Source organism: Pararge aegeria, chromosome 17, assembly GCF_905163445.1.
Source record: "Pararge aegeria chromosome 17, ilParAegt1.1, whole genome shotgun sequence".
Classification (NCBI taxonomy): domain Eukaryota; kingdom Metazoa; phylum Arthropoda; class Insecta; order Lepidoptera; family Nymphalidae; genus Pararge; species Pararge aegeria.
This window is the reverse complement of record NC_053196.1, coordinates 16,123,510-16,146,132: the sequence shown is the minus strand read 5'-3', so window position 1 is coordinate 16,146,132 and position 22,623 is coordinate 16,123,510. Positions and strand designations below refer to the sequence as shown.

Genomic DNA, 22,623 nt, shown 5'->3' with positions numbered 1-22,623 from the left:
GGAAATAATGTTTAAATTCTGGTCTCTTACTAGGTCATTTTCCAAGTGGCCAGTAGCTACAGTATTCTCTCTCTAAAAATGTTAAGATTTATTACATTAATTTAAATATTTATTATATATTAGAATGAATTTAAAATTAATAATGATGATTATGATGAACTGAAGCTAATCTAGCCACCTTTTAAGAAAATAATAGTATGATTGTGATAAGATAAGCCTCCAGATATTGATTCTGTGTGAGTTTATAAATTTGTTAAAGTTATTTCTTATGTTAATTAAATAAGTTATTATATATATGAATAGGTGCGTTTACGCTGGGTACCATTTTGTGGGTAGTTTTTTTAGAAATAGATGCCTCTTATTTCTCCTTTATAAAAATAAAATAGAAAAAAAACATTTATGTGTTTGTATATAATCTTGTATAATAATATAATAATTTGACATTTCATATATGGCCCAAGTATCCGAAACAACAACTAACTTTTATCTATGGCAACACTCATTAAAATGTCCGTCCTCTTTTGTGTCCGTCATTCATTCATTCATTTACTTGCTAAAAAAGGTAGAGAACAGAAACGGGAAATGTTGGCAAATTACTACTGATAAATACGTGTAATGAATGTTTTGTTCTCTTATTTAAGCTAATCTTTGTGTAATACTGTGTGGTTCGTGCGATATAGTTAACTGGAACGGGTAATAAGTGATATGTTTACATTGTGAAATAAGTTTTAGTTCCGTAGCCGTGAAAAGCATATTCGAGTTGTTCGCAGCGAAAGGAGACTTTTTTGTTGCGATTTCGGCGTTTTCAGTGCTCGGTGATGGTATCTCCGGACCGTATCGGTGTACAGTTCTCCGATATTCGCGAGTGGCGACGAGATTTTGGATGTTTTGTCGCATTATGTTGCTCTTTCTTCGTGCGTAAACTGTAAACAGAGCAGTAGCAAGTTGCAACAACACTTGCGGTTCATAAGTTTTGCAACCATCATTAGAGCGTGAAAACCGTGTCAAGCTTGCACCCCGCGAGATTTGGATCCTCTGATAATAACATTTATACACCAGTAACTATCTCCATAAGAAACTATTCTTATTAGATAACTAAAGAATGTTCGCGGTTTCGTCCGCTTAAAAATCGACTTACTGACTATCCTCAGTAGGAATTTCAGCTTAAATTGCATTTTCATGTTCAATCAGCTGCCTAACTCCCATTTGATTAGGGTTTCTGGTTTAAACTCATCTGCTATAAATCTTCTTTGAGAGGGGAAACATTTGCTTATTTAGCATAGGTTACCCCAGTAGCTGTATTAACCTGTAAGCATAAAAAGGGGTTTTGAATTTTATATAAGGTTCTGTTTTAAAAGTAACAGACATTTAATTGTAGTTATAATAATTTTTAAAAAAGATCCCTTAAATTTGTATAATAATCTGTGGTAGTTTGTAAAGGAAAATTAGAATTATCAGAAATTGGATGCAGCATCACTGGCAATTGCTTGTTATTGCAATATGATTACATTTATCAGATTATCAGTTTAATTTGTTAATTCTTGCCATTAAATTTGAAATATACTCTATTTAGACATTTTCCATTTGCCAATTAGATTTACGTCCCTCTCTTATGGCATAACTTGTGGATAGAGCCACTCCTTCTATTCAACCCCAAAATAGAAAGCCTCACAAGGTAAATAAAAAAGCCCTTTTCTGGCAGCCCCTGCATTTACATGTTAATACATTTGACAGAGTAAGTGTATAGAGAAAAAAAACATTTTTATTGCAATATTGTGAGGTTTTTTTTTCTAGTCAGGCTAATAGTAAAATTTAGATTCAAACCGACAAGATGCCATACTGTCTTAATTGAAGTGCCACCATGGTGGAAAGAAAATTTAAATACATAGTCCCTATGTTATGGCTCAGCCAAACCGCATTTGATGTTTCTGTGATTGTACTTAACAGTATAAATAATATGAATATTTCTTTGTAGGTGAGACAATACAATGGATATCAGCTCGTAATATTGAAGGTAATGTATGATATGCTAACTTGAAATTGTGCTACCTCAGTCTACATACTTTAAAGAGTAAAAAATAGGAAAAAAAATGCAAACTAGCAATTTTGCATCGACATTATACAACCATAAGCAAAATTTAGTTACATATTTAAAAAATAAATGATGTTTTCTTAGCTTTTACAGCGCTGTTTGCAATGCACCATTTCTTCCTTGCACTTTTGTACCTGTATTAACCATATTTAATCAAGAAAGGTAAAAAAATATTCATCCAGACAAGTAGGGTTTGAAAGTTTGGGAACAACTTCTTTCCACCCTTTAATGGCATTCATACATAATATCAACATCAATACAACTCAAATTAATGCAATGAAATGTGAGCTCTATGTAAAGCGACAAAGTGTTGTTTAAAGTGTGTGACATGTGGGCAATGAGCTATTCACTTGTCGTTCACATGTCACATTACTACTATAGTCGGAAAAATGTAATAGGCCCGTTTTGACATTTGTGCAAGACCATAGAATGTAACTTGGAACGAAACAGAAAGAAACAAAAAAATAAAAATCAATTACATACAGTGTTTTAAAAAATACGTAAATTTTTTTGGGACGTTAAATAATATGAAAGAATATATCGCGAGTATTCTTTTTGCGCTTACTTCATAGTAGCATGCAATTTATAATTGTTGCGAAACGTTCCGAAAACAGTTACGTTCTCAGTCTTTTTTTTTTTTATACTAGAGCTGTAACCATTTTTTTACTGAATATCGAAATTAAATATTGTGTAGTTATCTTTACTGCAAAGAATAAGCTTGGTTCTCAAAATGGGTTCTAAATAATGAGTCTGAGATGATGTATCTGACCAAGCGGCACATGACTGAAGCGTCCCCGCGCGCACTGCTAAGTTTGATATAAATTGTTTACTATTACGTTAACTTTGGCTCTTCTATTTTGGACATTAAATTAAACATAGTGATTTGACTCGATTTTTGTGTTTGTTGTTATATAGTACTAACTCTGTTTCAACATGTTGAAAAGTGGACGTATAATCAACAGCCAGTCACGCGTATTGGTTGCGAAGTTAAAGGAATACTTTGAACGAACGAACACTTTACAATACATAATAATATCAATCAAGTACTGATACAAACTTGAATTGATTTATCGTGAGTATCGAGTACAGAGTCTTATGGTTCCATAACTAGTTACGTCGCGATGACAAATGTCAAAACGGGCCTATTACATTTTTACGACTATAGCACAGTGTGCAAAGGCCATAAGAGTTGGTAAAGGTAGCACAATACAGAAATTTGATATTTGTGATACAAGTGTATATATGTAGTAACAGATGGTTTAATTTCAGATATATTATGGCATCAGGCACGTCCTCCTTGGAAAGCAATGGCAGTAATGGTAATATTCCTTTTATATTGAAATTTAAATTCACCCCATCCCATTGTTAGCGTTAGCAGACAAAAAATGAGCTAGCGTATTGTTGAATGTTTTTAAGAGTTAATTGGCTTTTTTCAAAACCCACCATAACATATATATTATAAATAAAATTTAAGTGGGTTTTGGAATAAATGTCATTTTCTCTGGCTTTTTGAAGTCTGTTATGCTACATCATCACGCTCGTCGAGTGAAGGCGAGTGGTGGTGGAGAGTGCGAGCGTGAAGAAGGGTCGTCTTCGCGTCTCGTGACGTAGCCAAGAAAAGATCGTAGTGGCAAGTGAGAAGCAAGAGCGGCTCCACAAGCTCAGTAATACTCAGCAATGTCGGCTCATATCTATGTACTTTTTTTTTGTTATGTAATATTTAAAAAAACGTACTTAAAATGTTCGTAACAAGTAACTTTAGTTTGTATCGAGATTTTTTTACTGAATTGTGGAAAGCTGTGTTTGACGACCTCCCTGGCGCAGCGGTGAGCGCTGTGGTTTCGGTCTTCGGTAAGTTTGATGTCCCGGGTTCGATTCCCGGCAGGGGCAATATGGGAATATATAATTGCTTAATTTTTTTAGGTCTGATCTGGATCGAGGTTACGGCCGCGGCCGTGGCTAGTTTACCACCCTACCGACTAAGACGTTCCGCTAAGCAATTAAGCGTTCCGGTACGATACCGATCAGGTGTATGGGTTTAATATAACTGCCATATCCCTGACAGTTAAGCCCGTTACCATCTTAGACTGTATCATGACTTCTCACCAGGTGAGATTGCAGTCAAGAATTAACTTGTAGGGAAAAAAAAAGTAAAGCAGTAAGTATTAAGTTATTTTGAATTATTAAGCTCATTTATCAGATTTTAACCAACGTGAATCACGTTCGACGGTTTGTCGACAAATGTGTTACTCGAACGTGTTGAGAGCTACCTCTCGTCGCTCACGAGCGCATCGTCCGAGCGTGGAGTGCGAGTTTTAAAAACTCACTATATGTATTGTTTTATGGAAGAAATAAAATGACAGGTCAGGGACCCAGTAGATAAAAAAATGAATATGTCTCTAAGAGAGACAAAAAAATATATGGCATAAAAATGGCAAATTATAGTTATCAAAAGTCTAATTATTTACCCACTTTATGAACACTACATTACTGTAACACTAGTTTTTGTAAACTGTAAGAAATCAGTGATGAAGGCTTATTGTCATATAACGATGATGCCCGCTCCGCTCCAGAGTCCATTCCGCACAGCTACGTGAGCAATGAGAGGCACCCGGGCGCGCCGCTGGAGTACGAGGTGCTCTCGTCGTCGCAGTGCTACGAGAAGCCGGCCTACGCGCACGCGCACGCCATGAGCGCGCCCTACGAGCTGGGCGCGTACGACGTGCTCGGCCAGCAGGCCAACGAGGGCCTCAAGCAGCAGTGCGAGAAGGCCTTGCACGACCTCGCGCAGTTGCGGCGCCAGCACTCTGAGACGTCGCGCCGCTGCGAGCATGTCATGAAGGTAGGCCTGTCTGCACATCATCGTCGTTATAATAATAATTCTTTATTTTAAGGCAATAGTCCCATAGAAAAGATTTGTTTTATAGTACAGTAATAACAATAATCCCTACTAATATTATAAATGTCAGTGTAAGTTTGTTTGTTACGCTTTCACGCAAAAACTACTTAACCGATCCTCGTGAAACTTTGTACACATATTCTTGGAAGTTTTAGAAGTAATATAGGATAGGTAATTTTTATCCCGACATTAAGCTCGGTTCCTTTGGGAGAGGGGATGAGTGTTTGTCGATTTTACACCATAACTCCGACAAATTATAACCGATATCAATAATTATTTTTGTACTATAGAGGTTATATGTGTTTAATTTTGCCCAAACTGTGGTTGGAGATAGAGGAAAGAACTCCTCGGCGGACAGCAGCAAACCCCTTCATTTAAGGCTTAGTGATACTGAATACTTTAATTTTTTTTAGATCTACAACTAAATTTAATGCCACATCAAAAAACAAAATCAAACGCAGACGAAGTCGCGGGCAACAGTTAGTAATAAATAAAGCTAATACAGATGTCAAAAAAAAAAGAATTATCTTAAAACCTAAAAGTATTATTTTCGCACCGGTGCACGCAAGACCAATACTTGATAACTGATTTTAAAAGTCCTCATTTAAAGTGCAAAAGATGGTATTGGTTATACCTGCTATACTTGTAATAGTATTTACATACTGTTATTAATGTATTTATGATATTTTTTTTTTTTAGTTTAAAGTATATTATTTATTAGTAGGCAATTATGCTCTGAAACAATCTGCCTGCTGAAATCCGTGGATATAGTTCCCTTCCGATATTTAAGAGTCGTCTGAAGGACTACTACCTCTCTTTGAGTGATGAAATTTGAAGTAGATTCTTTATATTCTTTCTTTTAAATTGTGTGTTAAAATCTACTTATATATATTATGTTTGTTATAGATTTATATATATTATGTATATTTTATATTTATATTTTACGTATATTTATTTAAATTATATATGTATTTGTATCTTTACATTTAGGTATTTATGCATCACCACTCTTGGCACTATACCCTTCTCCGTCCTATCTACAAAGGTTGCCTTTAAGAGATTGCTTGCAGCAATAAGGCCGCCTTTGCATGTCTACATTGTGTACTGTACACTCCTTACTGTTTCTTTTCCTGTATGTTATACGTGCAATAAAGTGTTTCTTCTTCTTATATTTTTTTTTTTTTTTTTATTATTTATTATAATCTGTATCATTTTATTTGTGAATCTAGTTCAAGAATTGGAATGTTTTTTTTTCTTTATTTGCACAACCTGCAGTCTGTTATCCTTTTGTTTTCCTTATCCTAAGGTTGCCAGGAAGAGATCGCTACTAAGCGATAAGGCCGCCTTTTGTATACTGCTTCTGTCTGTGTTTTTTTGTGTGCAAATAAATAAATTAAAAAAATCATCATCATCATCGTCGTCATGGTGCAAAAACGGTGAATACGGTCGGTCTCACTTCACGCCCCCGGCTAGTGGCTAGCGGCTAGCTCACATACTTTTCCCATTTTTCGGACAGTTTTATAGAACATTAAAGCAACAACAATTCCGATAATTCCGATATACTTACTACATACTTCCGTCGTTTGGCGTAACGTTAACCGATCACGCGTCGCACGCATCAGAATCTCTCAAAAAGAAAATTATTTGCAACATATCTCATCAATGATAGTAGCTATTCGTCGTAGCGTGATGTTATATAGCCATAATTGTAACTAACAATACAAAAAAAATTAAATCGAAATAGCATTTTCTGAGAGAGCGCGTTCAAACAATAAAAATTTAAAAGCTTTATAATATTTCAACTACGCCTATCCAAAAAAACCACGTGAATCTAAAACTCCGTTGCGCGGATTTTGAAAGGCAAATGCGGTAAAAATAGCTATGCTATCCTGTAGAAGCTGTTTGCTTTTCCGGGATAAAAAGAAGCCTATGAACTATTCCAGACTATATTGTAGGTATCTCTGCCAAATTTTAGCCAAATCGGTTCATTCGTTGTAGCGTTAAAGCGAAAAAACATCCATCCATCTATTCATCTATGCATACATCCATCCATCCATCCATCCATCCAGTGGCGTGCATTGCATATATGCAAATAAGCAGTGCATACCCTACCCTCAGGGTCTTAAAGAGCCTTCAGATAGGACCATTAAAGTTTTGTAATAAAAAAAACACTAAGTAAAAAATATATGAAAGCGCCATCTAGTAATGAGCGGCCAAACTTCTAGGTCAATTGTCGCTAGACAGGCGACAGCGCAACCAGCGCGCGCGAGGCGTATAGCGTACAAAATAAAATCTTCTACTTCGTATTTTAATATCTAACCGTAAATGCTAATCATTTACCTTTTGAAACACGTAAAAATACCGATATTATTATTTAAATCTCATGTTATCGATTGCAGGGTAAATCAATTATTATAAATCACTCGACATATGACGCCATCTACTGTTGCATAGAAATATCAAATAAAATAATCACGCCCAAAGAAAGAATCGTTCTGCTAGATGTGTGCGTGCAAGTTAGTAGTGTGTGTCGTGTAATGTTATAATCGTGCGCTTGTACTTACAAGATTAGCATCGGTCTTGTGTGAACAGTTTCATTCATAAATTCTTTAAGTATAGGTGTCTATAAGCACTGCTTACGGAAGTGGATAATCAATTACGTGTTTGATTTTTTTATGAATAAAATGATTTGCTTGGTTTGTAATTGTTGTATACTGCCATTATTCTTTTTTAGATATAAAAATATCATTAACAAGTGTAAATACCTTACAGTGTCTTTTAAGAAAATTAAGGAACTAATATTATCAAATTAGTCTTTCGTTTTAAAAATGAGTTATGAAATCAAACACTGTCTTAATTATGACGAATGAATAGTTTACGTTTTTCAGGAAACATTGGAAAGTGAGAAAGTTAACAATAAATATTGTTTTTATTTATTGTTTTCATATCAAAGTAAAATAGCGTTCTAACCTATACTTACAAAAAAATTAAAAACATATTTTGACTAATTTCGATTGCAATGTTTTCATTGGCATATTCAATCGCCATTATTGTTTACCTTCGAACAATGCTCAATGGCGTTGGTGATAAATAAACGGTTCAAGTGCATAAATTCAGTAACTTATAAAAGTTTGAGTGATAGTTTAATGTGTTATGGTTAATTTATAGTTTATTCATTCATTTTATAATGAAAGCATATTCGTGCGGCCTTTGTTTGGGTTCAGTGTGCCTGGAAAAAGTACTTAGAGAAAACTTTAATTTCTATCCCTATATCGTAAAATTAGAAATTATTCGCAAAGAAAGGTGTGTACCAATGTTACAAATATCCCAAAAAAAAGGTGATAAAGTAACACGTATGTTTAATAATAAATATTACGAAAACTATTCTTGGCTAAGCGGCTTTGTACACACCAATCGATTATTTTGCTTTCATTTGGTTTTATTTTCCAATATACGTAAAGTGTGGAATGATAAAGGATATTGTGATCTTAATAATTTTCATAAAGACGCTAAAAAGCTAAAAACATGATATGTTGGAAAAAAATATTATCATCATCAGTGTGCTTAGAAAATGCTGCCGAATGGTGTGTCATAATTTTGTGACGTAAATCAGGGTATGTACTTTTATTCAATTAGCAGTAGATACACGATAGTATTAAATCAATCAAAGATATAACTTTCGTAAAGTAATTTGATTATAAACCGACATATCTAAAATCTAAATTTTACTTTATGTTTGTGTTGAACACCTTGTGCATACCCTGGGTCCAAGGGCTATGCACGCCACTGCATCCATCCATCCATCCATACATGTATTCTCACAAACTTCGCATTTATAATATTAGTAGGACGGTACGTATGCATACGATCGACGTTGTCCCACATGCCTTGCGACTTGCTGTTATCTGTGAAGAATTAATTTCTTGATGTCCGACAATCTTCGTCGGATCTTCATAAAAATGTCAAATAAAAAAAGAATGATTAAAATCGGTGCAAATTAAACGGAGATATGAAGTAAAATTGATAAAAATTCTCGTCCCATTTCCCAGAGGAAACTTATTATTTATCGGGATAAAAAGTATCCCATATGTTGACCCGGGATATCAGCTACCACCCACTATACCAAAATTTATTTAAATCCGTTCAGTAGTTTTCACGTGGTTCCCGGACATACAGACAGACAGACAAAAATTAAATAAATAGCCGTTTTGGACTCAGTTTCTATTATAAAAGCATCCCCCGGTCAAAATTTTCAAAATTTATTAAATGTACAGAAATCTGCCAGTTACAGTTTTATTATAAGTCTAAATTACAGAAATGAGTCCGATGCACTAAATTACTTCACTCTACGTTTTATTCAATATAAGTTTTGCATTTTTATTTTCTTTCCGAGAACTGGAGCGATGCTCAAAAGCCTCATTTACATTAGCAGGCGGTGCAAAAACAGTAAGCAGCTTTTTACTTGAAGCTGCAAGCGTACTGAATAAAATATAGGTCACCGGGTCAAGTTTGCTTTTTGCGAGGTTCGTTTCTGAAACGTGGATTTCTGTTGAATAGCGCCGAGCTTTCAATACTTTGTATAGGCGGCTCGGTTTCGCTCCACGCTGTGAATATCATTCGGAATATACTTCGATTCTTCTGTTAAAAACAACTTCAATTATCTAGCGTAAGGGGTTTTGCCATGGAACAATATAACGGAGTGTTTTGTATTTTGAAAGGAAACGTTGCTATTTCTTTGGTTAAAATTATTCCAAAAACAAAAGAATCACATTACTTTTATTTCCATGGAACAGCGAAAGATAATTACGCATGTTTTGAAGTGAAACTTCTTGAGAATCGTTGTGATTTCAAACTCGATGCAACGAAAAAATAAGTCCATAGGGACAGAAACACATAAATGTATATGTGTTTCTGTGTAATGGACAGAGTGAGATAGAAAACATTGTAATTTTTTTTTACCTATTCTAGTTACCATGGAAACTAAATAATAAACCTTCCTCCTCCTTAGTCGTTCACTCTTGACAGAGTGGTTGTGGTTGACGATGATAAATTTTCTTTGGCTATAGCAGCCCCCGCGATGCGCCTCCACTTGTTACGATCTTCAACGTTTCTGGAACATTGGACTATGGAGGCTTAATAAACCTTACATTTATCCTAATAGTGATACAGATACTCTACATCCACCTCAATCTCTCGTAGGCAGTGGCGTGCACTTCATACATGCAGAAAAGCACTGCATACCCAAATTATTTTATATAACTCGTTTTGGAGAGGATTTTTTTCCATTTTGTGCCATGTACCTGCTTTATGCATACCCTGGTCAAAAACCCTGTGCACGCCACTGCTCGTAGGCTACTTTTCAGAAAGTTTACTTCAGCCGTGTGTGAATAAGTTGCACAGGATTGTTGTATTCTAAAAACTTTTGCTAGCGTGATTTTTTTTCCTGTAGACGATTTACACGAAGAGAAGTTTGTCTTCTATCAACGAAAAACTTTATAATTTGGTATTTTAACTTTTTTTAAATTGTTTTTTTCTGTAACGTGTAACTTGCGTACTTTCAAGGTAAGGATTTTCTAGGCTCAATATCGTTTTTCATCGCATATAATCGAACTAACTTGGATCAGTCAATTTAACCGGCGCAGTCTGATATCGCCCCAGGAGATCTTCTATTCTTGTATTTCTTTCATGCTTTTGTTGTTAAAACACAAAAAGATAACATCTCCTTAAGATTTCAATATAATCAGCTTGCGTTACTTTGCGGAATTACATGATATATTATGAAAATTAAGCTTAATTTGCTATACTCCGCGAAAAGCAGGAGAATCTGTAAAGTGGAATTTATAATTTCTTCAATCCCTATACTCCACACCAAACAGATATTTGGCAATGTATACTATACGTCCCTAAACCGGAGCATCCTCAGAAGATGTTGACTTGATTCATTCTTGAAAAGTTTTTTATTTTATCGGAACTACAACAGTCGCTACAAGACTGATATAAATGCATATACTAATTTCGGCATCGGCAGTTGGAGAGCCGCAGCTTAGTGCTCAAAGCGCTCAGGCCTTGATTGCCAGATAGTCGCAGGTTCAAATCCTGTCGGTTCCGAATTTTTTTATATGCGTTTTAAATTTATGAAACAGCCAATATGTGATTTAATGTCCGGCATCTCACAGGAGTTGGAATACTTCCGCGGGCAGCACCGGGCGGCCATGAATCAGCTGGAGGTGTCTGCGCAGGAAGCAAGCAGCCTGCGCGGGAAGTACGGCGACCTGCTCAACGACAACCAACGGTGGGTTCCGTTGCGTTTTGATAGTCCAATTCTTGAGGGTATTTAACTTTATGCTGCAACACTTAGGAAAACATATTCAGAGAGATCGCCAAGCTAAGCAAAACGACGAGGTCCCCACTTCATTAAACCTCATTATGACTACCATATTCCCTGAAACAAACAAATTGGCCCGCTACCATCTTGACTGTATCATCACTTACCACAGGGTTAGATTGCAGTCAAAGGCTAACTTGAGTAAAAAATTAGTGAAAAACAAAAAGCGGATGAAGTCGTTGGCAACAGATAGTATAGAATGAAGATTTAGTCAGGTTTACAATAAAGTTTCATCGGAGGCCTATTTAATGTATGAGTGGTTGAGCAGGCTCGAGCGCGAAGTGCAGCACCTGCAACAGAACAGCGGCGCGGAGGGCTCGGACGCGCTCGTGCACACCCTCCGGAAATACGAGGCTCTCAAGGAAGAGTTCGATTGCTTCCAGAAGAGGTATTTATTTTTAGTTATTTTCATACAACGCGTGAACCGAAACCGAAAACCTAATAGTTTTTGAGTAAACCACTGCCATAGTTTTACTGAAAGAAATCAGATACAGCCCTAACATCACATGCACAATTAAAATCATATGACTTCTGTCACTTTATTAGGCACTATGCGCGTGTCGGTCTTTTGTCTTCAATAGGGTTGTCATAAGTAAACAATTAGAGTGTGTTGAATTAGTTTGTAGGGAAAAATAAATATGCTTCCTTTGATTTTATATTTTTACACGGTGATTCCTTATCAAATATACTTATGCATCCTTCAACAGTATTACGTAATTCGGTTACACGTTGTATACTCTTTGTGCATGCTCCACAGCAAGTAAAGGAGCATGTGGTGGGTTATAGAGCATACTCTAGAACGTTATCTCCAATTGTCTCCAGCCGTGGGACATTAAAAGGCTTAAGAACATGATGAAACTTAAATGGCATCGTTCTGTTCGTAGGTATGACGACTTAATAGAAAATCACAACACTTCTCTGGAAAAACTTCGAATAGTCCAAGAGGAGAACAGTCGATTGAAGACCCAGTGTCACGAGTTGACACAGGAAAGAAATGCTGTGGTAAGTGATTTTTCGACACGTTGATTTACTCGAGAAGTAAAACTCTTTTATAAGAATGTTGGATCAGTTAAATATGATTTAAAGTTGCTTATGCCCGCCCATGATATAATGTGACTCATGTGGTAATTTTATGGCAACCTTAGCTAACCTAGTCAAAATCTGGGATTTTTGACGGAACCTTTTTGCTGGTAAATTTTATTACTTTGATCCGGCTGGATGGACCAAAAATTCATTTGTTTTCTTTGAGAAGATTAATCATAATCATAATAAATTTTTTGGTAATGATTTATACACGTCGTGCATAGTTTACATCCAGCAAGCATTTACCTTAAAATAAGTTGGTAATTAAAAAATAAAATAAAAATAAATATACTACGACAATACACACATCGCAATCTAGTCCCAAAGTAAGCGTAGCTTGTGTTATGGGTACCAAGATAGCTGATGAATATTTTTATGAATATGATACACATAAATACTTATAATATACAGATAAACACCCAGACACTGAAAAACAATTATGTTCATCACACAAACATTTTCCAGTTGTGGGAATCGAACCCACGGCCTAGGACTCAGAAAGCAGGGTCGCTGCCCACTGCGCCAGTCGGCCGTCATTGACTGGTGGCCTTAATATTTAGCGACGAAAACCAGATATTTGACGACTAAAGACTTTTAACTATAGTGCATTTAACTATTTGAATGGTTAAAAATAAATACTGGGTTCAATTAACTGGTAAACGCACTTTTCAACTTGGAATCTGGCTCGAAGGACCAAAAATTAATGTAATAATTCAATTTTAGATACGCGAACGTAATGCCCTGAAACAGCAAGTGGCTAGCGTGGTTAGACAGTGGGAAGGCGGTGGGGTCCGAGAGAGAGCTGATATCAAACGACTGACAGATGAAAGAAATGCCGCCATGGCCGAATATACGCTTATTATGAGTGAGAGGTAAGTGCTCAACTGTACACAAACATCGCAACACAAGTATATCTGGAATTCTGTGATGGTTGCATAGTTTACAAAAGCTAGTCTCAGTTGGGCCTTAAAAAAGGGTAACTGGTGAGTTTCTTGCTAACTTTTTCTCGGTAGAAACTGAGGAGACGTTTGCAAAGTGTATTACTTAAAATAAAATAAAAATGGAATACTTGAACATCGGAGTAAAATTGATCTTATTTTTATTTCATTAATTAATTTAAGGCTCAAATTTGCCTATAATTTTTAGCTCAGAACGTTCGTAAAACTCACTAAGTTGGATTGGCGACTCTAAAACATCTTACATTAGGTCAAGTCAGATCCTATGCAAAGTGCCAAAAGATATGACTTATTAGGTAATTAGATATTTGATCCACTTTGGAGGTCTGAATCTGGATTATATCCTGTGTGTCGAGAGAGCAATCTAAACCTTTGCTCGAGGTAATTCTTGGGAGTAACCTTAGAATCGAAATTTCTTATTTAAAATGCCAAACTCAGGTACCTAAAGGAGCTAAAGAATCTGAGTTCTTTACGTTAAAATCTGAGTTACCTAAAAGCCGAGCTTATTGCCCATGCTTGCTGAATGTAACGTGGCTTGCTTGCGTAGCTTGCTATTGAAACTGAATAAAATGTGTCAATTTCTGACGGTTGATGAAAGTCAGCCAGTCGGCCTGGAGAAGTTGTTGGTGAAGTCTCAAAGGGCGTATTACAGGGACACGGTGCACAAAGAGATGGAGAAACTCTCCGACGACCTTCAGGCGGCACTCAAGAGGGTGGCGGCTTTGGAGTCCGCCCTGCAAGCCTCGAGGGAAGAACAGAGGGCTACCGCTTTACAGGTGAATGTCGTACAATTTATATTATGAAAATTAAGCTTAATTTGCTATACTCCGCGAAAAGCGGGAGAATCTGTATGGTGTTATTAATAATTTCTTCAACCCTTATACTCAACAGAGTTGAAGTTGAAGTTGAAGGGTTGAAGAAATTACTATATACTAATTGATATGTTTGGTGCGGATATGTACTCTGTTGAGTACAGATCCGCACCAAACATATCTCCGGCAATGTACCTTCATCTATCCAATATGTACAATTTATAGTACATTACTGCAGCGGCTAGCATAAGACGAATTGATTTTCATACAACTTTTGCCGGCCGCTGCTCGCATGTACTTGGCCAGTACAGCAATTTCGATTTATCTCGGGGAAAGTTGTGAAAGTAATCGATTTTTTAAGATTTTAAGACTTGGCACCTATCTTATCTGTATTCCTAATACAATTGCTCTGAAGCTTCGTTATACAGACAAACTCTAACCATTTCTGTTGAGTGCCAACTATCTTGGCTCAGCTCATTCAACAACATTCCCATACTATATATATACATACTTGGTAAAAGTAGTAAAAGCTAGATAAATTCTAACATACAACTGATGGACAATAGTGTTGCCTTCGCTATCTCAAAACTAAACTAAATTTATAGGTCTAAATTTAGCGCTTTCCTTTTCAACAGGGAGTATTGTAAAAAGGGATAGACCTACTTTTATATTTGTAAGTTTAGTAAAGTTAAGAGATGTGTGTTCAACAGAATTGACAACAATTTTTTTCTTCTGTTGAATACGGAAAAGAAAATATATTTAATATTTAATATATTAAAACATTTATTTTGTAATCAAGAAGATGGCCCATTATCGTTCATTTTACACCGGCTGATGTCTGAGCTTCAATTTGAAAATGGCACGCAATTATGATGATGTTGTTGAAACAGACCTAGAAACATAAGCAGAATACATAGTAGTCTTCTTGTGTTGGGTGAAATTTGGGAATTATGCTTATACCCAGGCGGAAAGCTTGCGTCGCGAGATAGAGTCCGCTCTGGTGGACCGAGATCGCGCCATCAAAGAGTGCACGGACTTGAAGACGCCGCAGAACACGTCCACACTAGTGAAGTCACGGTGAGTATTCAAGCTAATTCTAAAGAAAAGAGCGGTCAATTTCGCCGTCTGTAGTTGCGAAACTCACAATATCTAACATATTTTTTCTTGCCAACGTTTATTTCTTTATTTATTCCACCACAAGTTAGCCGTTCAATAATATCTCACCTGCTGGTAAGTGTAGATTTAGTCTAAGATGGTAAGGGCTAACCTGCTAGGGGTCTGGCAGTAATATTAAAACCATACCCCTACTCGGTTTCTAAGCGACGAAGTCTTTGTCAGTTGTGATTTCCCAAATGACCCCTGCTGGAGATAGAAAATAGGGCCCTGCTACGCCAGGGAGGTCGTCAAAGACATATTACTAGACCTGAACTTGGACTTTTCGTACAAACTCTTCATCATCGAATGCCCATCTTCAACATGGAGAAATGTTTGTAAAATATTAAAAAAAAAAACTTCAGCTATTAAATGCGTACAGTACGTACTTGCGTATACTTTTCTAGTTTACTTTTTAGCGCAATGTATTGTGGAACAAAATATTTACAAGAACGGTTTTTTATTTGATCCCCAGTCAAGATAATTCTGCATATCACCACTTGGGGCTATCGAGTGGCGTTGGTACTGATGGATTTCTTAACGGACAGCATTCGAACGACCCTTCCATGGATAAATTGCAAGGTATTGGACATTATTATTACTGATGCGCCAAATATATTTCACTATATTTAACCAATTTTACAGACAGTCTAAATTTCCATCCAGTATTGCGTAAGGTTTAGATTTATCAATAACCGAATATTGACCAGTGATTTTGAAGCGGTGATAGCCCAGCGGGTAGGAGCTCGACTTTACTTTCGGGGGGCCGAGTTCGAATCCCAGGACGCACCTCTAACCGAAAACGCGACTTACGTGGCCGATACACGCATTCACGCATCGGCGGTCTCAGTGCATTTACTACCAAAATAAATGTCCTAGTTTAACAGCAATCAGTTTAATTTCATAACATAATTCATATAACATTCCACAATCTATATATACAATACAAAGCCTATTACAGGCCGAATTATGTAGACACTGCTGGACTACAGGCTTCTCCCAACAGACGGGTTTTCCCAGAATCACGCTGGGCAGGCAGGTTTGTGTTCGCAGTAGGTGGCAGTAGTAGCTGCTGCCAGCGGGAAGGTGAGGGGTGGTGACTGCTCTGATCAGCCGTCACCACACGGCTCAATTAATATATCGTGAGTTAGCTCAGCCACCCGACAAGGCAACAGGGCTATATATGGGTGCGGAGCATAGAAGAGCTGGGTACATCCCCCCACCCGCGACGTCTACTGAAATCCGGCTGCTTTGCGGTTCACATAAGCATAGTCGTAGTACTTTCAAGGACGATCTGTGTAACAAAAAGCCTTACTCCTACTAAGCTGAAGAAGAAGAAGTAGAAGGTGATGATGATGATGATGACGACATGTGGTGTGGTTATGTCCAGGTTTGGTGGGCATGGTAGTGGACGCGGTGGACAAAGAGCGCGTGGACAACCTGGAGCAAGCCAACCAAGAGATCGAGCGGCTGAGGAAGCAGGCGGACCGCTTGCAGGCCGAGCTCAACGACGCGCAGAGAGAGGCCGAAGTGAGTGTGACACCGACTGACTCGACCTTCGTTGGGACAGTCGTGTGTGCTGCTGTCTTTTTGAATGGGATTTATAATTTCTGAAAGTTCCGTTGTCTGCAGAGCTATTGCTGCTATTGAGCTGTATATCACCGTGGAAAGTTGCCAATAAATACCTCCCAGATGATTAACAAACATTTCATAATTGTATCTGCCAACCGAGCATGGATTTAACAGGTTAATTTGAGGCAACTTTCCACTGTGGCTAGATAAATTTGGTGTCAACTGAGATACAGCATATTCTCCTCTTCTTTTTTGAATCGAAGGTTGCCTGGTTGAGATTGCTTTTAAGCGATAAGGCCGCCTCTTGTATTCTCCTTTTTTCTTCATGTTTCTGTTTTTATTTTATTTTTGTAGATGTTAATGGTTTACAAATAAAGAGTTACATTTTTCAAAGTCAAATTCAAAAATATCTTTATTCAAGTAGGCCTGGCCCATATATGGCACCATTAATCGTACATTACACAAGCGTACATTACATCAGAAATGTGTACACCATAGTAAGATGATAGCGATAACCATATGCGTAAACTTAAAACTAAAGCTGCTCTAGAGGTTCCAAACGCGTCCTGTTTAATAAATAATAATACAGAATAATAAAATAAATAAATAATAAAACTAATAATACCGAATCGACTTGCTGGTCTGGACAGAACAATGATTGTTAAATTGTAAAATGATGTTGGAAAAGAGCAACTGATAAGCTTCTTGCTGGCTTCTTCTCGGTAGAATCTGCCTTCCGCACCGGTGGTAGAGTCGCTACAAATAGACAGACTTGACGTTTCAACTGTGCTTATATAAGTGATTTTTTAATTTTATTTCTGCTACCCTCTCTCATGGCCACTTGCCACCAGTGACTTTACAGACCTGTGTTTTTCTCTTACTCAAAGCATAGTTCTACACTCTTTTGCCATTCATTTACTAACTAGTATCGAGCAGCGGTATAAATCGTTTACCTAAAGCCGATTTCGAGTACACCACAGTAACACCACAAAATCAGAATGCAGAAGTGTAGACGAATATAAGCTTTAATTTAGGCCACGAAAGATTCATTTTACTTTGACGTTGCAATGATACAAATCAAGTGCGATTGCGAGCCTACAAATCTTATAAGGACTAAGAATGCAGTATATTAATATTTATGCAAATGCTTTATTTCAGGTGTCGAAACGTAGAAGAGATTGGGCATTTTCGGAGCGAGACAAACTACTGCAAGAGCGAGAGAGCGTCAAAGCGCTTTGTAACAGATTGAGGAAGGTAATTTGTTTGTTACAGTCCTTATTATGTCCAGTCTCTACTATTACAATACATTCCATTTAATTTAATTTCGAGGCTTAGAGAGGGTTTAAATTAGTTTCTGAAATCTATTAAAACATCCGGAATCCGACGAAAATTTTATACACTATAATATTACCATCTCTCTTCGATGAATAAAGCGTCCCTCTTGCTTTATCTGAATATGCTATCTCCTGTTTTTCATGCTAAAGTTTTGAAGTCATGGTCTCGACTCTTGATTGTGTCTGTGCAGGAACGCGACCAGATGGTGGGCGAGCTGGCCGAGGCGCGGCGCCACAACAAGAAGGAGTCGAAGGACGGCAAGGCCCGCGCCAAGCACGACGACGCGTGCCGCCTGCCCTCCCCCGCGCCGCCCCCCCACCCGGCGCCGCACGCCTCGCACCGACACTCCACCGACGTGCAGGTAACCGCATAAACGACGGCCGGTTATAGGCTGCGTGTGCGTGTGTGCGTGTGCGTTTAAAACGTAAATTAGTCGGGAGTGTGCATAGCTATGTTTTATGACAATCAGTCCAAGTTGGCCACCACCACTTAATGGCAAATTACATTTTCATTTTGACAACTCCATCTATATTTATATACAAAAGAAGGGCTTGACTAGTGGTATAATAAACACTAGAGACGGGGGTTTTTGTATTTCTAATTTATTTATTCTCTATATCATATAATATAATGTTGCCAAATTTATTGTAATAGTGATGTTCAAACTGACTAGCAAAAATCTAATGGGAACTGGAATGATGACCCCGCAACGGTAAACGCAGCGTAGGTTGGCCACCAACGAGTTTGACAAACATCACGCGAATCGCTTGTAGCCGTTAAAAACCGTGAATAGAATATAATAGTTTTTATTTGCCGCAGATGGGACTGCAGTTGAAAGCTAACTTGTAGTGAAATAAAAAATAAAAAAATCCTGTGTGCAATGCATACACGGTAAAGGTGAAATTTCTGAAAAATACTATATATACTAGATATAGATTCTCAGAAGTATTAGGCGCTCCCTACGAAAGACCTATGGTTAGCAGTGGACGTAAATCGGTTGTATTGGGACGGTGACGGTGGAAGGTGGTCTCGCTGTTGGCGAGCTCCCCCGAAGCTCGTCCCGAAGGAGTGTGTGTTGTGGCAGGACTTCGAGTGGGAGATCATCGACGTGGAGTTGAGCGGCGCGGGCGCGGACGCACTGGGCCTGCAGCTGTGCGGCGGGCGCGACGAGCCGCACTACCCGCACGACTGCAGCGTGTACGTGGCCGCCGTGCAGCCCGGCTCCGCCGCCGACGGCAAGATCAAGTGAGCCACCTCCCAGGGCCGGCGCATCTGCGCGGTGCTTCATATACCAACCGGCCGATGCTTGTTGGGCAACAGCACTTCATACAAGCACAAAAGCACTGCCTACCCTAATTTTTTGTATAACTCATCTTCCTGATTTATGCATACGCTGGTCAAAAACCCTGTGCACGCCACTACCGGGCAAGTACTACCATTTACTTCTGCCGCCAAGCAGCATTGTCGCAATGCTGTGTTCCGGTCCAAAAGTGCGGTTGCCGGTGTTATTACGGGCACATGAGGCTGAACACCTACGCCTCGGGTTGATGGACACAGGGCAACACTTTGCAGGATGTGTTCCTTGCATGACCTTGGAAGTGTTGCACTGTTTAAACGCAATGGTTTCTCCTTTTACTCACCATCAGGCTTATACTTTCTACGTTTTACATAAATTAATAATTATACAACGTGTAACCGAATTACGTAATAATATTGAAGGATGCATAATTATACCTTATAAATAATCACTCTGTGAAAATATTAAAACAAAAGAGGCATATTTAGTTTTCCATAGTAATAATAGGAAACGAAATGTAAATTAGCAAATTCTATACTATCTCGTTCATAAATGTATGTGTTTGTTACTTTGTCGTGTCAAAGATTCTAAAGTACGAGTAGTTTCACATGAAACAAAATGACTAAATGAGATGGGGTGTGGTGTGAAAGCTAGCGTGTTGCAGAGTGCTGGACCGCATCGCGGAGGCGTGCGGCGTGTCGCAGTGGGCGCGCGGCGCGGCGTGCGCGGCGGCGCTGCGAGCGGCGCTGGCGCGCGGGCCCGTGGCCCTGCGCCTGCAGCGCGCCCGCGCCGCTCGCACGCTGCTGAGGATCGCCGCGGGCGGACAGAGCCCGCACTGCGGCCTCACGCTGCAGCACGGTGCGTCCCCTGACATCTATTTTATTTAAAAATAAAACTCCCGATATATGAAAGTCAAGGACCTTTCGAAACGAAATTGTTTCTCACATTGCACTTATATGATAATATTATCATATTGATATGTCGGAGTTTGATTAGTATCAGAAGTTTTAAATAGATCTTGACCGTTGACTCCTTAAAACCATCGGCCATGTTGTCTTTATTCATTTTTAAATTACCAAATGAAATGATAGAAATCAGTGAAATAATTTATTAATCTTAACCTAATTTTAAATCTAACAGGATCATTTAATTCGACTGTAAATAAAAAGATTTGGGTTCGATTCCCACAATTGGAATATGGTTGTACGATGAACATAACTGTTTTTAAGTGTCTGGGTGTTTCTTTGCATAAGTAAATATGTATATTATTCATTTAAAATATTCAACAGTTATCTTAGTAGCCATAACACACGTAACTGCTGCTAGATGGCGGTGTGTATATTGTAGTATATCCATCCATTCATTAATTCAAACATTCATTCATTAGTTGATTGATACAGAATTAAATATTCATTTATTTTAAGTAGACCTAGTTTATAAGCACTTTTGAACCGTCAAGTCAGTCTGTTTGTAGAAACTCTACCTGTAGTGGTTCATTCATTCGTTCATTCATGCATTCATTTATTTATTTGGATACCAAAAGGCTTATAGAAATATAGAAAGGTAAATACGGTAAATTACAAATGGTAGACGTTTAGCATACTGTAGAACCAACATATAGGCTACCACAGCATACCACATTGCATTATGCGATAGTGTATCGGTAGATAAGTAATATCAGTTGTAAACAAGTATGAGGTTAAAATGTCAATAGATCATAAAATAGACTTAAAATAAACAATCAAGACAACAAATTAAAACGAAACTCAAGGCCACTATTTAATTAAGTCAAAAATCAATGCTGTTCAAATATGTTCAATATTACAAATTTTAAATATTACAGGTATTGTTCCATAAAGGGATTTTTTCTTTCTTGTCTTGTTTCTGTTTATTATGAAAATTAAGCTTAATTTGCTATAATCCGCGAAAAGCAGGAGAATCTGTATGGTGTAATTTATAATTTCTTCAATCCTTATACTCCACACCAAACAGATCTTCGGCAATGTACCCTCTACGCACGTTTCGCTCCGAAACAGGAGCATCCTCAGGATATGTTGATTTTACAATGAATAATTGTTAAGAAGATTCTCCTATCCAATATTTATTTCTGTTTATATTACTATGCTTTCGCTAATTTTGGATGAAAATTTTGACAGCTCACAGTCATGAGGTATTTTTAAAAATACCTCATGTTAAAATATAATATGCGTGTTTGCATGTAAACCTACCTCTTGAGTCACTCTAACTATTGCTGAGATCTGAATTAAAATCCGTTGCGAAGTTTAAGAGATCTCAGCGTACAAACAGCTAGAGCTACTTTGTTTTATACTACGTGAAGTTTATACATGTACTAATGTCTAGAAAATTGTGTCGACAGGTATTTTCATTGGCAAAATAGCGTGTGGGAGTGCGGCTGCGAAGGAAAGCAACCTCTACGTCGGCGACAGGGTCGTTAGTGTAAGTTATTTCATTTTATCCGTTTTGACATATTGAATAAGTTATATGAAAAGAATATTAAATACTAGCTGTTGGCCGCGATTTCGTCTGCGTTTGTTTTTTGATGTGGCATTCAATTTCGTTGTAGTTCTAAAAATTAAAAATTTCAGTATCCTTAAATGAGGGGTTTGCTGCTGTCCGCTGAGGAGTTCTGTCCTCTATCTCCAACCACATTCATCAGATCTACACAAAGTTTGGGCAAAATTAAACACATTTTATAACCTCTATAGTACAAAAATAATTATTTAAATCGGTTATAATTTGTCGGAGTTATGGTGTAAAATCGTCAAACACTTTCATCCCCTCTCCCAAAGAAATCGAGCTTAATGTCGGGATAAAAAGTATCCTATATTACTTATAACACTTCCAAGAATATGTGTACAAAGTTTTATTTCCTCTTAATCACATGGTCAAATCAAGTTTATAAACTAGTTTGTTTGTTCTTTGATAAACAAATTTACGACATATTTGATATTCAAGGGGGACTGCTGTAACTAGAAAACAACCCTTTTTTAATTACGAAAGCATGTTTTATGGCGATAAT

General features: G+C 37.6%; 1 protein-coding gene across 5 annotated transcripts in view; it reads left to right on the top strand.

The window, feature by feature from the left end:
- Positions 1-524: 524 nt before the first annotated feature.
- LOC120631081 (disks large homolog 5) overlaps positions 525-22,623 on the top strand; it is a 34,538-nt gene continuing 12,439 nt past the window's right edge. For 3 of the 5 annotated variants that reach the window (XM_039900508.1, XM_039900509.1, XM_039900505.1), the window contains exons 1-17: positions 525-1,058; positions 1,976-2,014; positions 3,362-3,411; positions 4,666-4,934; positions 11,168-11,283; positions 11,645-11,764; positions 12,261-12,378; positions 13,183-13,331; positions 14,068-14,191; positions 15,192-15,304; positions 15,855-15,961; positions 16,770-16,909; positions 18,110-18,205; positions 18,477-18,647; positions 19,371-19,531; positions 20,248-20,441; positions 21,961-22,040. In XM_039900508.1, coding sequence (XP_039756442.1) covers positions 3,369-3,411; positions 4,666-4,934; positions 11,168-11,283; positions 11,645-11,764; positions 12,261-12,378; positions 13,183-13,331; positions 14,068-14,191; positions 15,192-15,304; positions 15,855-15,961; positions 16,770-16,909; positions 18,110-18,205; positions 18,477-18,647; positions 19,371-19,531; positions 20,248-20,441; positions 21,961-22,040 — 2,001 coding nt within the window. In that variant the 5' untranslated portion in view covers positions 525-1,058; positions 1,976-2,014; positions 3,362-3,368. The remainder of the gene's footprint in view (positions 1,059-1,975; positions 2,015-3,361; positions 3,412-4,665; positions 4,935-11,167; positions 11,284-11,644; positions 11,765-12,260; positions 12,379-13,182; positions 13,332-14,067; positions 14,192-15,191; positions 15,305-15,854; positions 15,962-16,769; positions 16,910-18,109; positions 18,206-18,476; positions 18,648-19,370; positions 19,532-20,247; positions 20,442-21,960; positions 22,041-22,623) is intronic. The other 2 variants (XM_039900507.1, XM_039900506.1) reach the window with 2 other exon arrangements.